At 42.7% G+C, this 16,224-nt stretch overlaps 1 protein-coding gene across 1 annotated transcript in view; it reads right to left on the bottom strand.

Annotated features, from left to right (window-relative positions):
* Positions 1–12,575, bottom strand: part of smoc1 (SPARC related modular calcium binding 1) — a gene marked incomplete at both ends in the record, with an annotated part of 49,261 nt that extends 36,686 nt beyond the window's left edge. The window contains one exon of the mRNA XM_080543121.1: positions 12,471–12,575. Coding sequence (XP_080399247.1) covers positions 12,471–12,575 — 105 coding nt within the window. The remainder of the gene's footprint in view (positions 1–12,470) is intronic.
* Positions 12,576–16,224: the final 3,649 nt, after the last annotated feature.

Genomic DNA, 16,224 nt, shown 5'->3' on the forward strand with positions numbered 1-16,224 from the left:
AGAATAGAGAATAGAATAGAATAGAGGCTGGTGGAGAATGGGGCAAAATTGGTGCTCGGGGTTGTGTGAGGAATGGTAAATGGTAAATGGACTGCACTTATACAGGGTTCCCGCGCTGGTCTTAAAAAGTCTCAAAGTCTAAAATCCAGAAATTCAATTTACAAGGCCTAAAAAGGCCCCAAATGTCAGTTATTCAGACTTAAAATGAGGTGCTAGGTCTTAAAAATGAGATCCTGCAAGAAAATCAGTCCGACCACATCTATTTACGCGGAAATGAATCAAGCTGGAACCCCCAAAAATTCCAATTCGCTTCCTTTTGTGTCTGTATGGCAGTGAAATCCCTAATTTCATCACCTCGAGGATGACAAAAAGCTATGATATGGTGATGCGAATAGGTCTAAAATTATATTCAAACAGGTCTAAAAAAGGTCTAAAAAGGTCTTAAATTCGACTTGTTGAAACTTGTAGGAACCCTACAACCATGCAAGGTGCCGGCCCGCTCATTGGGGTCTACCCTCCAGGGGGCAGGAGGTGTTCTCAGATGCCAGCCGAGCAGGAACACCAGGGTCTTAACACTAGAACAGCCTTGAGGTGCCTGACTGACTGTGTGGTTTAACACTAGAACACCACATCACCAACTGCCAAATCTTATTTCAAATTTGAAAGTGACAGTTGAATATAAGTGACAGTTAAGCTCTGTCTATCACTAGAACAGCCGTGCTTTTTTACCTACTAAAAGAGCCGCCTCGGCCGCCCTCTTTAGAATTTAAATCTGCTATTTACACACAACGACCACTAGTTGGCCGCTTGTAAATTAGCCTGCTTCCTTCCTACACAGAAAAACTGCTTAATATCTTTATACTAGCTTATCCTGAGGTGATTTTGAAAATGTAAGGATACTGGGTGGTAGAACGCACATATCTAGGAAAAGTCATGAAAGGAGGGTCCTGGAATTTGATCGAGTGCAAGGATATAACACCTTTTTTTTCACGGCTGTTCTAGTGTTAAGCTGTGGATGGCAGTCCAGCTGTTACCAGATACCAGCCTGCTGGACTGGAGTGTGGGTCTGACATGGAGGAGGCCTTAAGAGAGGGCAGGCAGGGTTCCTACAAGTTTCAATAAGTACAATTTAAGCCCTTTTTAGACCTTTTTTAGACCTCTTTGAATGGAATTTTAGACCTATTTGCGACACCATTATGATAGCTTTTTGTCATCCTGCCGTAGCTTCGTTCGCCAATAATTTCTCCCAGGGGCAGCGAATTGAAATTGTTTTGGTTCCAGCTTGATTCATTTCCACGTAAATAGATGTGGTCGGACTGATTTCCTTGCAGGACAAGCTAATCTAATTTTTTAGACCTAGTACCTAACATTTTTTTAACCTAATAACGGAAACTTGAGACCCTTTTAGGCTTTATAAATCGGATTGCTGGATTTTAGACTTTAAGGCTTTTTAAGACCAGCGCGGGAACCCTGGGCAGGTATGGAGGGAGGGAGAGAACTGGTGGGAAATGAGAGACAGCCCTAAACAAAGGGCACAATTTCCATTCCTCGCTTGCCAACTTGTATCAGCAAATCTGGAACCATTGTTTTTTTTTATAACCCACATACGTATGGAGCACGCACACACACACACACACACACACACACACACACACACACACACACACACACACACACACACACACAGACACACACGTACGCCACGCACACACCAATATACACAAACCAACCCTTAACTCTACACGCACACAAACACACCCCAAAACGCAACTCATTACATTCAGTCACAAAACAGAAGTGTGCTTGTTGTGTGTTTTGGACACACTACCACAACGTTGCTTAGTGACTGATTCTCTGAGTCTGAGTATAAAAATGCAATTAGGCAGACCTGAACAAATCTAGTGGGTACGATGCCAAACTAGTGATGTCACTAATGCACTGGAGTACTGGTGAATCATCAAGGATATTCAACACACAATTACGCCTTCACCTACGCCCTGTCTGTCTGTCTGTCTGTCTGCCTGCCTGCCTGTCTGTCTGTCTGTCTGTCTGAACGTCTACAGACCTCTGTCTGTCTGTCTGTACGTCTACGGACCTCTGTCTGTCTGTCTGTCTGAATGTCTACAGACCTCTGTCTGTCTGTCTGCCTTGCCTGACTGTCTGTCTGTCTGAAAGTCTATAGACCCATTTATCATGATTTTGACCAAAGATAGCCTCAAAGTCATGTGCTCAAAATGCTCAACAAATCCTCATCCTCATAATATCCATCTTTGTCTCTCTCTCTCTCTCTCTCTCTCTCTCTCTCTCTCTCTCTCTCTCTCTCTCTCTCTCTCTCTCTCTCTCTCTCTCTCTCTCTCTCTCACTGTGAGACAACAGCCAATGAAATCATATTTTCCATACCTATCCTCCTCTGTGTATTCCAGGAGATTTCTCTGTCATGGCTCATGGCTCTCGATCATGGCTCTCATGTCACTTGCTGAAAGTTTAAGAGACTTAAGATTCCCTGCCTGAGTGTCTTATTCAGGGTTCCTACAAGTTTCAACTTCATCAAATTTAAGACCTTTTTAGACCTTTTTGGATATAATTTTAGACCTATTAGACCGTAGCACCATATGATAGCTTTTTGTCATCCTCGAGGTGATGAAATTAGGGATTTCACTGCCATACAGACAAAAAAGGAAGCAAATTGCCTTTTCTTTTGGTTCCAGCTTGATTCATTTCTGCGTTAAATAGATGTGGTCGGACTGATTTCCTTGCAGGATCTCATTTTGAAGACCTAACACCTTATTTTTTAGACCAAATAACTGAAATGTAAGACATTTTTAGGCCTTATAAATCGGATTGCTGGATTTTAGACTTTACAGCTTTTTAAGACCAGCGCGGGAACCCTGCTTATGAACCCTTACATGTGGCTGCTGTGACCACTGGTTCCCTCTAGAACACTAGCTTCAGGGCTGTTAATAGGATATCAACAGCCCATCTTAAAACGGGACACCACACATAACACTGCCTTTCCTGAGGATATATATATATATATATATATATACCACATATTGTCCATTGTTTATTGTGTCATCAATACTCCTGTGGGCCTAAACAGATAAGTCTCCATCAGCTAGATTGGGACTTTATCAGGACAGTGCAGAGAGGCTTGAACACTCACAAACTAAAGTATTTCAAGATGCTGTTAGCTGTCTCCATTATGAGGTCTTCAACACAAACATCTGGTATATTGATAATACCAGAAAGGGAAGGTGAGGGAATATAAAAAAGGAAAAAAACGGAGCCAGAAATAGAGCTGAAAATATAAAACGTCTAGAACCGTAACGAAATGAAGAAGACACAGGTAAAGATGAAGCTGTCAATCAACTGCCAACTGCCAAGTATTATGCTTGCTTGATTTAGAAGCCAAAGTCTTTGTTATTTCACTGACACCTGGGTAACTGTCAGGGTTGACAGACCCAGACAGCCTAGGCAATAGTTTCTACAAAGTAAGACCACGTTATGTCTGAAATACTGTAGATGTCTGGGACAAACACCAGGTTAGTTGTGTAAATCACCACACAAATAATTCCACCTATGGCCACATTAAAGCAGAGGTCAGATAAATCAATTGTAATGATTTAGGGTTAGATAGTAAAATTCAAATTGGACAATCTCAACGTCCAGAAGAGATAGCTTAACTTAAAGCATCTGAACACGTGGCACTCAAGAGCAACAGAGAACTTCTCGTTGTGCAGATAGAGTTAAAACTGAAATGTAATGCTAATTTTGCAGCAGAGACTTGCAAAACAGGGAGATCATTTTATTCTTAATCTGTATTTTCCTCCTATTGGCTTTGGTTGAGAAAAGAGAATATATCCAAACGTTACATAAAAAAGGGCATTAGCTTTCTTTCAGCAAGCCAAAGTGCAGCTCAGACTAAGATGCACCATAAAATCAGCATCCAAAGCAAACTGTTTTAAACAGTGATTTAAACCCCTCTGTAGACTCCCCCAGGTTGTCACCCCCCCTCCCCTACTGTCTAAGCCTGGGAGTCTGGCCCTCCATTACCCACAGACAGAGGCCATATCCTCCCTGCCCTGACTCAGTCACAGAGCCTTAATGGATCTGTGAAGACAAACAAACCCATCATCAGCTACGGTCCTGATTAATAGCGTCCTAATAGTTCTGCACCCGTACTAGGACATGATTCTGGGAGGCACCGTTACGTGCATGGTGAGTATGAGTAACGCTCATGTCCATTTCCAATAGAAATGACATGACAGTCATCTCTTTTTCAATCCACCACCCACTAAAAATCCAATTGCATAGGTCAGCACCGACCTATCAGCTAAAGTTTGACTGAAACCCCAGCAGCAGAATATCCCAATGACAGCAAAGCACAATACAATCTAATCCCTCAGTGACAGGTCCTCTCTGTTCTGTATCAGGGCCACTTCTTCTACAGTCTAACATAGATATCTTATCTCATCCATAAATATCTTCTACAACGGCAGATCCACCGCCAAAGATTAGGCCTTCAGTTGATAGAGTCTACCCTAGTGTAGCTCTCCCACAAAGACGACCCCCCTGAAACGCTGGAACGACCTGCGGTGGATGCAGGCGGGACACCCTGTCGCCCACAGTGATAGAGGTGATTGACTGATCAGGTGATATCAGCAGGGATGCAGGCAGGCGACCCCCCTATGGGCTAGATGTTATCTCCTGAGACAGGGCCCATCCTGTCAGGTTAACAATGGGGAGGGATAGGTCCTCACTGCTGTCAGACAAACAGACACCTACAGTAACCACACCTTAAGAGAAAACACAGTCAAAGAAAGACAGTCCTGGATAAAAACACTGACTGAGGGAGGAATGAATCTCAATTTCTTTTCGGAAGGGAAAATAACTTTTTTGTTCATGTGAACTGTGGGGAGGACTGAATACTCCCCTGTCGGTCGTCATCAGACTAACCTTGTATTGTACTTTACAGCCTAAATGTTAAAGGTTTACAAAGCAGCTACGTGCCAAACAACTTAATGTATCAATAAATGTTCTCCTGAGGCTATAATCTCCCCTTCATGACGGCAAAGAAGCTTTTCCCAAATGTAAACAGGATGAACCTGGCAACCGCTGACGTCTCGAGCTGCTTGCTGCCTTACCAGAAGTTGCTCAAACAATGGGGAAATATGATAGAGGGTCTTTATTGGCATTTCACCCCCCTCTTACAGTAAGAGTTAAAAATGTAAACACTTCACTCAGCCTTCTGAGAGAAATATCCTGGGGAGTCATTTATAATGGTTTGGACCACGGCCACTGAGGTCTCGAGTGGAGACGGTGAATATTCAGATGCTGACCTCTGCCAGCCATCGAGACACATCCCCCCTTTAGTCAGGAGCACTTGAAGAGCCCCAGCTCCCCACCACCACTCACCCAAAAAAATCTGTGAAATACAACCCCATTGTGCAACCATAACAACATTACCGAAATGGTCTTTTTTTACCATCATTGGCAAACAGTTTGATTCCATTCTGACCCACTGCAGTTGAACAATAACCTAAGATGAAACAACACATTCAGAGAACAATAATTTTTATGCCTAACCTTGAACAAAAGAATAGAAACTATGTCAAATGTAATAAAGGTTGTTTTTCCAAAACCACATAAGAAAGTCAGGGTATATAATAGGTGTTCTACAGCAATAAAATTTAGCTTTCCAATTGATTTTATACATGTTGGATAGGGTTCATTTATTTGGACAGTTTTTCTCCTAAAACTCCACTATAAAACCCTACACAATATGCGAAATCATTTATAGCATGCTCACCTGTGATATAGCTAGCCATTTATTCCTATTTTAGTAGGGGGCCTTAATTGGCTTGCATGGGTATGACGTGCCTGACGTGATTCCACCTGGATTAAGTGCCAGATACCTACGCTGCCAAGGGGAATGAGATGGACCAAAAGTCAGGGTGGAATTAAGTGTCTGGTTCAGCTACTAGTAACTGGGCACAAACACAAACAAAAGCTTTTTTTATTTTTTTATTTGTCTTATAGAGTTAAACATCACCATGCTCTTATGGTATAATAATAATTACAAACAAACGTTACAATAATTGCAATAGCTTGAAGTACTAATCTACTGTAACAGCATCATTAGTACATAGTTAGGCCTACCTGTCAGGTTGTTGAGACCAGACCACTACTGTGACAGGCAGCTTGGTATCTATGACACATTGGTTTGGAAGAGTAAGCCACTACAAGCATGTATGCACGATGCACATATGAAGGTTTCGTGTTGGCTGGGCTACAGCCGCGTGCGTGAGGGTGTGGGTGGGAGAGAGGGAAAGCAGAGCTCCATGTGCCAGCGCTGCTCTAACGTGTGAGAGAGTCATTATCCCTTTGGGCAGAACAACAACAAACAATAACAACACACACACACACACACACACACACACACACACACACACACACACACACAGCCCGTCCGATACATCCTTGCGTGATTAATGGTGAGGGGCCGCTGGCACTCCCTCGTCAGACACGGAGTGGGCACAAAAACGTAGCCTCGTAAAAAAACAGCCAGATATCGCAAAGCTGACATTCGGGTTTGTGAAATAGTGAATAGCATGTTAGCTCGCGATATTTGGCTGGTTTTTACGAGGCTACACAAAAAGAAGAAAAAGAAAGAAAAGAACAATCAAACCAGTCCGAACAAAAGGTAACACATTTTCCCCTCATGGAGGCTAAAGAAAGGAGTCCGCCAATGCCAGGACTAATTGTGTACAGTATGTGGGTTTTAACAGGGCAATTTAATCACTTTTGTCCAACAATTAACATTTTAGTTAAAGGAAATCTATAAAGCAAATGCCATCTCTCATACTGTTTCAATTAACACACTTTACTTGTTACGTTGTTATAAAAAAGTGAGAAAAATAAAAAGGAATGTATAAAAAGCTAACCCCCCCCCCCGTTCCCCCATTCTTTTTTAAATTCTCATTAGGTTTAGTCTTAAAAAGAAACCTATAATTTAACTTTTTCAAAGTACCGCTTAAATGGGGTTTGCGGCAGGCATGTTGATAACTGGCTAGCGGAAAAGGAGCTGGTCGCAATTTCACACAAAAGGTGCGAAGTGTGTGTGCCACTCTCAGCAGGGGTGGTACCCAGCCAAATGAACATGTACTGTAGGCCTACAGCAATGGGACAATCTGACCACCCTTTAATGGTTTTGGCCCATAATGTGGAGACACATGGGAGTAAATATGATAAAAGAAATATGGAGCTGCTATTCTCCACCCTGGAGGATAGCTCCCAAAACTGTGATAATGAAAGTCACTTGACAGTAACTGAAATCATTAAATATTTGGCCACAAAAGTACTACATTGTGTGGCCTCTCCCTAGGCTTGTAGCCAAAGTGCTTAAACATAACATGAAAGAAAAAAGGAAATCTGTTACTTCCCTATTTTCCCTTTTGAAAGGATTATTGAAAATGTTGTAGGAAGAAAAAATAACTTCCTGTCCGGAAGTTAGGGTCGAAAAATCTGATTATCAACATTCCTTGTTTGTCACTAATGCCCCATCCTGGCCGAAGAACAGTCACGGTTCTCTCCTGTTCTCAGGACATGGTCGCCCACCTCACATCCCAAAACCCCCTACGACTGTTCAGCTGAGGGACAGCCTTGCTAGAATCAAAGCAAAGAACAAGATTAGCTATGTGGTAGAGCAAGACGGATCTACTAAGCTGGTACGAAAACGAAGGGGAAGTATTTCTGCCATCCGTCGGTAATCTGCCACCCTAATGTAAGAGATTAAACATTTAAACCGCTCAACAAGAGACCACTAATACCGCTATGTCTTTCTTTCCTCTCTTCATTAATCAAAAGCCAAAACTTTTATTGAAACAAGAGACTTAATAAGACATCAATTGAAGTGAGTACAGAGTTGGTGAAGCCAGAGTATGTAACATATGAGTATGCTAACCGTGATAGCAACCCCCTGCGTAGTGCATAGGGTCCTGTATTCGACTCGATGATTAAATGGTCAAAACAATCCGTGAACCGTGACTATCGTATGGATCTACAACAGGGGAAAGAGGTGGAGCGCCTATGATTGTCTGATCCAAGTGCAGACAGCAACGGCCCCGAATCAGAGCACAGAGCAAGTCAGACTGCAATTCATTACACTGATTAGAAAGACCTTGAGCATGAAATACATTTGTTGATTGTGCTGCAGCCATCGTAGAGAGTCAACATGTGTATGTAATTTCATTGGCCACTGGTGAAGTCACCGTGGCAGAGCCTTCTTCTGTGTCCTGAGGGACGTGAGGGGTAGTTTGAGGTTCCTGGATCGGGAGAATGCATCTGTGTGTGTGTGTGTGTGTGTGTGTGTGTGTGTGTGTGTGTGTGTGTGTGTGTGTGTGTGTGTGTGTGGGTGTGTGTGCGCGTGTGTGTGTGTGTATGTGTCTTTGTGTGTGTGTGTGTATGTGTCTTTGTGTGTGTGTGTGTGTGTGTGTGTGTGTGTGTGTGTGTGTGTCTGTGTGTGTGTGTGTGTGTGTGTGTGTGTGTGTGTGTGTGTGTGTGTGTGTGTGTGTGTGTGTGTGTGTGCGTTGGATTGAATGCATTGTTTCTTGTTTCTACAAATTAAAAAAAGAAATTGGTCTCCACGTCTTCAGAGGCCTGTAGTGCTAACCTCTTTGTCCCACCTATACGTCATCCACCTATAAGGAAAATAAACCTTTTTTTCCACACCACTTTCCCAACATTATAACCCAATGACGGATAATAATTGCAGTCTGGATGGAGGAGGCTACTGTCCAATGAGAGCCTTCCCCTCTTGGCCTACATCTGAAATGTGCTGCAATTGAACAGCTGTAGCCACGAGTTCATCAATTCCCATTTGACAAACATGAGACGCTCACATAGCGTGAATAGTTCAGATTCCTAGACTGTCCATTCCTGTTGATACAATTCTTCTTTAATTAATTTCTTTCAAATGCAATATAAACTCCTAATTTACTGTGACCTATCATGTACAGCACGTATATCATAGTCATATAACAATAATTAGTATTATTGTCGTTATCAATATTATCTCAAAGTCATCTGGCAAACTCTCGCTCACTCGCACGCACACACACACGCACGCACGCACACATACGCAGACACACACACAGACGGACACAGACCACTCACACCTGCACTGTGGCTGCGCTCTACCCCACACCAATAAAAGTCTTTAGAGGAGCTCCTTATGCAGTCGTGGCATGGTGCATGGTGCATGGTGCATGGGCCGTGGCTATTTGTGTTTGTTCTTTTAATGGGTTTGTGAGTCTTCTCTGATGCTCTCACTCTAGCTTCAAAAACACCTCCTCCTCCAGTACGACAGACCTGCTCATCTTCATTTGACAAACGCCAGATGACGATACTCTGATATACTCATAATGAGTCAGAGAATATCATCTGTCAGTAAATGGGGTTAGTTAAGTTCTTAATCAACAGCTCAACTCACTAAAGCACATTGATTTAATGGATTTAAACCTTTTGCATTTCATTTGCTCCTCTCACAAAAATATCCAGTTAATGAGTTCATCAGTTCAGCCAGGGAAACTAAAATGTGCAGTATCACGTGTGAGATACCATGACACCATGCCACTTATATGTACTGTCTGTGTGCACTTTACCCTGCATGGGGAGCATTGGCGTCAGGCAGACCCCAGGGCCCATGTTTGTCTGATTGTGAAAATAAGTAAATACATGTTAAAAGTTAACAGGTGGTTTCACTAGCTCAGCACACCCAGGACGAAGAAATAAGGCAAGTGGTAAAAACACATCAACTCTGCAGAGAGTACCATAGGTTTGTCCTCTCAGAGAGTACCATAGGTTTGTACTCTCAGAGAGTACCATAGGTTTGTACTCTCTGGCCACAAATGCAAGGAGGGGGAGGCAGAGCAGTTGTTTAGCATTCTACAAATGTTTTCTTTCACATTAACCTGACACTTGTGAATCACATTGATTAATTCACACAGTGCGACGACAGCAATAGCATCTGCCACAGTGCCTTGTCCGATTACGATTGATGTCATTACTTTATCTCTCTCATTACCTTATAATATATCTCTATTCATATTAAAATGTGGAAGGATGCTAAGTCTAAAAAAAATATACAGCATTCCAAGTCAGTACAAATTGGCCAGGAGACACCCTTGTTAGCAGTTCCAGAAAAAACACATAAATCCACTCCCACAAGACGCACAATCCCCAAGCCCTCGCTTTCTAGACCAATTAGGCCTACCGGCTAGCCATTTCTAGAGTCCAACAGCCTACAGATGAGAGAAGAGTGTGTGTTGTCTCAACTGCATGAGTGTGATTGAATTATCCACAACAATATTGTATAACAACTCTGAAGTGTAAAGTAAACCAAATTAAATCGAGTGCACTGGCATCTGCTTCTGGTTGGGTGTGTGACCCTGTTTGTGTACCTCTCTAGCGTTCACAAGTGACGAAAAATAATTGGACGTACACAGATATTGCATCATCATAGGACTCCTTGGGGGGGTATCTAGAGGAATTGTTAAGACGTTACCCAGAATGGCGCTATACTATGTAGTAGTGTTAGCTTAAGACTTTGCTCTACTGTATCAATGTGGAGAGTGGGGGTGTGAATTCTGGGATTATTACGGCAGCTGTGAGCAATGTTAAAAGTATCTGTGGTGGAGTGGGGGCGTGTGGCAGACTATGTGAAGCCGTGCTGTTCCTCCTCAGCGTACGAGCCATGCCAAGAGAGCAGGGATGTTGTGTGATGTGGGTGTTGTGAGTAGGTTTTTTTAAGGTCATTATACGAGGGGGATATAAAGCTAATGTTAGAGGTTTCTTGAGATGAGAAGCTGAGTAGTGTGGAGAGCACTGTGGTACGTGTCGTGAACACGAATCTTTAAATTCTGCTTTTCATTTGAGTTGTCTGATTATTTTTGGGTGCTGTAGGCTATTTAATGTTTATAAAACAGTTTGTTACAGCTTGTTACACTAGTTAGTACAAAACGGCAATATGCCATACCTAACCCCTGTACCGTTTAAATCGATTGATGGTACATTGTTTTGCTGTGCAGGCTTTTGAAAACAAAAGATTCATCTGAGTCATATCCTCCCCCCTTCTGACCACAAATATTACAGACAGTCCATCTGTGATTTGCAGCACGGTTTCATCTTTATTATTTCACTCTCTCCCTGGACGGGGCATTTATTACACAAGAAGATTGAACTGAACAACTGTTGGCTAGCTCATGTTTAAGTCATGTATATGTTGGGTTAGTTTCTCTTCGCTTAAACCAATGAAAGGAGGACCTAAAAGGACAGACAGATGGGCAGAGAAAGAGAAAGAGAGAGAGAGAGAGAGAGAGAGAGAGAGAGAGAGAGAGAGAGAGAGAGAGAGAGAGAGAGAGAGAGAGAGAGAGAGAGAGAGAGAGAGAGAGAGGGAGAGGGAGAGGGAGAGCGAGAGAGACTGAGATGTACTAATTGTCCCACAGAGATAAGGGGGGGTTTCTGAAGAGTGAGACAGGGAACAGGGAGAGGCAGTGAGCACATCACTGACTCACATATGAGAGCACCATTAGACCATCACTAACACATCCATTTAAGATTCAGTGTCAGAAGGTAATCCTACTGTATACTTTGTGAGCACACAACTTAGGTAAGACAGATCTTAGGTCTCTGTTTGATATCATTTGAAAGAAGCTGCAATGGAAAAACAATGGAAGTCGTTTTTATTACATCACAGAAGAGAGAGTAAGAGATTAGCGTCTACTTCTCTGTGCATAAAAAGGACATTTGCAAATCAAAAGTGCACATTCTAGCCTACAACATTGTGCTCCAAATACCAACACCACAGCGGTCATTATTACAATATCAGTACGAATAACAATATAATCATATTCATAATATTGTGAGTTTTGCGCTTTCTTGAAATGCATCTCATAGATCTGATGAGGGAAGTTTCTAACATAACATTGTCCACTGAACCGACTACATTACAAGTATGTTTCGATCAATCATCCTGTCGTCTCTTCTATTTATAAACCTCTCTACCTTCCCGATGTCCAAACGTCCCCTGCTGACCTGTCCTTCAACAAGCTACAGGACTAACCTGACCCAGGCCAGGCAGGGCACCTGCGAACTGCACTCATTTGTGGAGGATGAGGGCGCAAAAAACATATCTGGCACCAAAGTCATTCAGACATTATTCAATAGGTATTTTTGAGTTTTGACACTCAAAAGAAAGATGACAATTTGCACCCAAAATCATCTATTATTGAGATGATTCGATTTTACCGGCACGTGCATGATGCGTGCATGCAGATTCTGCGTTTTGAAAGAGCCTCAGTGTGATAAAAGACCGTTTTTTTTTTAGCCAACGAATTAATATTTTTTTGTCATGCAAAAAAATTGCAGCAGTAAGTCCAAAATAACCTAGTACAGGTATACTTGCAACTCACCCGGGGACCAGTTGATTTCTGAGTGCAGATCTGAGGCAGATAACACAGCAACAGGAGCACCAAAAAATGGGAAAAAGTCAAGATAAGGTCACTTCGAGGTAACATAGTTAACCGTCGTATAGAGGACTACACAAGGTGGTAGTAAGTAGGTGATCTTTTTCAGTCTGTCGAATGGACCAGATGCGCCAAACACGTCCCACCAAAGTCCCAATGGCAGAAAGAAGAACTTCCAAACGTTCCCTCTGCTTCTTCTTCTTCTTCTCCAAACTGTTTTTTCTTCCTTTGTGAGCTTTTTCCTTTGGTTATTTCTGTAGAATTCTATAATCATGTATATTCACATAGTGCCACCGGGGGTACTGGGCTTTCATGCATTGACGGTCACCATAGTGACAGATTTGATCCACTCCTTGAGGGCCAGCTGTTCATCTCGACTGCCACAGGTTGAGTACCTCTGCATCCATTGGAACTGACTTTAAAAGCAGGGGGTGGGTGTAGCAGTAATGAGCGACACCACGGAGGACCAATGACAGTTGAGAACAGGAAATTAACCCCCACCCCCCTTAGACATGACTAAATCTTTCACACCGATGCTATTATTGCCCATTCATTGATAATGATCGGTTACTGCCCTATTGTAAAACATGACATGAATATTACCTACAGTATCTGGCTTAATCCTAATGAGGTACACAGGTATTACTAATAATAAGTCGGGTATGCTTATTACATTTAACAAATTAGCTGTACATTAGTACATACATTAGCTGATCCAATGACAGACCCACACAGCTCAAATTGAATTTGATTGAATAGAATATCAGTGCAATGATGCAGAGAGAGAGAGAGAGAGAGAGAGAGAGAGAGAGAGAGAGAGAGAGAGAGAGAGAGAGAGAGAGAGTCATGGGCTTCACACACAATCTCTTATGATCTGCCATAAAAAGAAATAAAGGTGTTGTTGCCGTAAGAAGTGAGGTCAATGTTGACGTCTCTCGTTCATATTCAAAGACATAAGTGCTGTCTACCCTATGGAAATAGCCTGGTATTTTGCTAGCGTGACATTCAGCCCCCTTCTTACCAGGGATACAATGGCAAACATCTATTGACAAAAGTCAATAGCTGTCACAAGCACATCAGGAGGTCAGCCTGGGTGTTATTTGGGGGGGGGGGGGGGGGGCTAATAGGACAAAACCAGCTGTCTTCCCTTCATATCCAGTCTATATTTACCCCATATAATTTCTATGATAGTGAACATTTAAAAAATGTTCTTATACTGTACATAGGATTGACATAAATGGGCAAAACATTAAATGGGCGCACACTTGCTTAACAAAGTTGTTTTCAATTTGAGGAGGCGTACCTCAAAAGATCATTATTAAAAGTTAGATACAGATTAATTAACATATATATATATATATATATATATATATATATATTGTGCATCATATGGGAAGATTGAGCGCCCACACTTGATCTGTCCACTCAACCTCAACTTCTCTCTTTCACTTTCTCCTCCTCGCGCCCCTCAAATTTGTTGTGTGCGCCATTGCGGAGTGAAAAAGAAAGAGAGAGAGATTGAGAGCAGCAGAGAGAGAGAGCTGGGGCGAGCGAGGGAAGCAGAGTGCTGAGTGCAGGTGTTCAGCTCTCGTCCAGCACTCCTTACACCCAGAGAAACAGGCCTTTAAAGAGCTGAAAAGGGCCATCCGGTTACCCTTTAAAAGAATGTGTGACCACCCCCCCCACCCCACCCCACACTCCATCCCCAGTCTTTGTCCCTATAGATATTATTTAATTGTTGGCTATGACAGTTCAGCAGCTTTCTGAGTGCCTCAATGAAGAGGCTTGTAATTAGAGCTATTGAGCAGTGTGAATTGGCACAATTAGGGTCAGCATTAATGATTTCTGTGTGTGTGTCGCTTAAACAGAGGGGCCTTTTTCCCTAAGTGAGGATGGAGGGGAATTTGGGAGGTTTGGTAGAGAGGTGGAGAGCGAGGGAGGGAGAAGGGGAAGTGGTGAACAAAACAAATAAAGGACATTTAACCAAACGAACATCTTTTCTAACTGGAGAAAACCCTGGAGTCTTGTTTAGACCATCATAGAAAATGTTGGGTGTCCTCCACACAGAGCGTCAACACAGTATCATTATCAGAGCAGTGAAAGGTGGGATGCGTCCTCGCTCTGGCTCTGGTTCTCACCCTGGGGCTTTGGCTGGGCCCCCTGTGCTCTGTGCCAGCCGGTACACTCATGGTCCTGGGCTGTGTGAAGTTATGCTGGGGGAGGTGAAGTAAGGGGGTGGGGGGGTGCGGGGGGGGGGTGCACATGGGGAACAGGAGTGTCTCTAGGAATGTTAACGAGATCAGTTTATGTCTTGTATTCCCCTTTTTTCCTCACTCCTCATACAATCCTCCACCCACCCTCAACAAAGACACAGAGTTTTCTGGGGTGTAAAACTGTTGTAGGGAAAGCATGGCTCGACACTTAATTCTGTTGTCATTTGGCGGAGCTTGAAAGACTCTCTCTGGTAAAAAAAAAAAAAAAAAAGACTGAATGAACAAGCTGAAAGGAAATGTACTTTCCAATTACTGAGGCGGTCCTCCATAGATCCTCAATTGCCGTCCCCTGCCAGCTTACAACAACCACATAACGCAGGAAATTAGCAGGTGTCTGCAGACACAGAAACAGACCGATTCGGCCAACGACCACCAAGAGATGTTCAACACTGGTGTTCAATTATGTCAGAAGAAGGTAGAACATACTGTATACACTCACACAGAGTTCAAACATGGTGTGTTCTGTCGATGACAGTGAGTGTGAACATTATTTTTTATTTTTTTCTGATTTAAAAATAAACATTACAAATTTAAAATGACCATAGTGACCGACTTTTTTCGGTGCAAAAAAAACGATGGTTTTATAAACATAATACTGTATTCACCAGGAATTAACTAATACACATTTGGACAAAAAAAAGGGCAATAATTACAATATTTATGGAGCATGTATTATGTCAGGGTTTATGTTACATCTGCGTCTGTGGTCTGTGGTGACATTAAAGTACAGTACTTCTTCAGATCGAGTGCTCTAAAAACCCAAGGCCCCATGGGAAATCTCCAGAAATGGAGCAATGGGGTCTGACTCAGTGTAAGGTTTGGAGAAGATGTCTTGAGGTCCACAACATGAAACGGAATCACAGAGGTTGAACAAGTTGAACGAAAGAAAGACAGAAAGATAAACAAAAGAGGGGACTTCAAACAGAAAAATGTGAGGTCAGATAGAAAGCCCCCTCTCTCCCTTTAAAGTCCCTCATCTGGATTTCATTTGATAAATTCCACATCTTTTACATGTACTGGCTGCAATTTTCACTAGCTCCTGAATCTGGGGCTCCGCACAGTCCTGGGGCCGGCCTAGCTTTCTGGACAGCAGCAACCTGGCCTCTTATTACCTCTTCTACACACACACACACACACACACACACACACACACACACACACGCACACACGCACACACACACACACACACACACACACACACACGCACGCACTCCCTTACAAAGACACATACCCACTAATACCAAGCCACACAAACACATACATAAACACATAAATAAGCCACAGTCACAAAATGAATTCAAACACAAAACACAAAACACCCAAATCATCCTGTTCCATTCATCAGAGCGAGCGAGGCAACTCGAGAGCAGAAAAAGAAAAAAGAGTGAGAAAGAGAAAGAGTGAAGGACAGATAGACAGAGAGAGAG

The sequence above is a fragment of the Nansenia antarctica genome (assembly GCF_963989245.1).
Source record: "Nansenia antarctica genome assembly, chromosome: 1".
NCBI lineage: Eukaryota > Metazoa > Chordata > Actinopteri > Argentiniformes > Microstomatidae > Nansenia > Nansenia antarctica.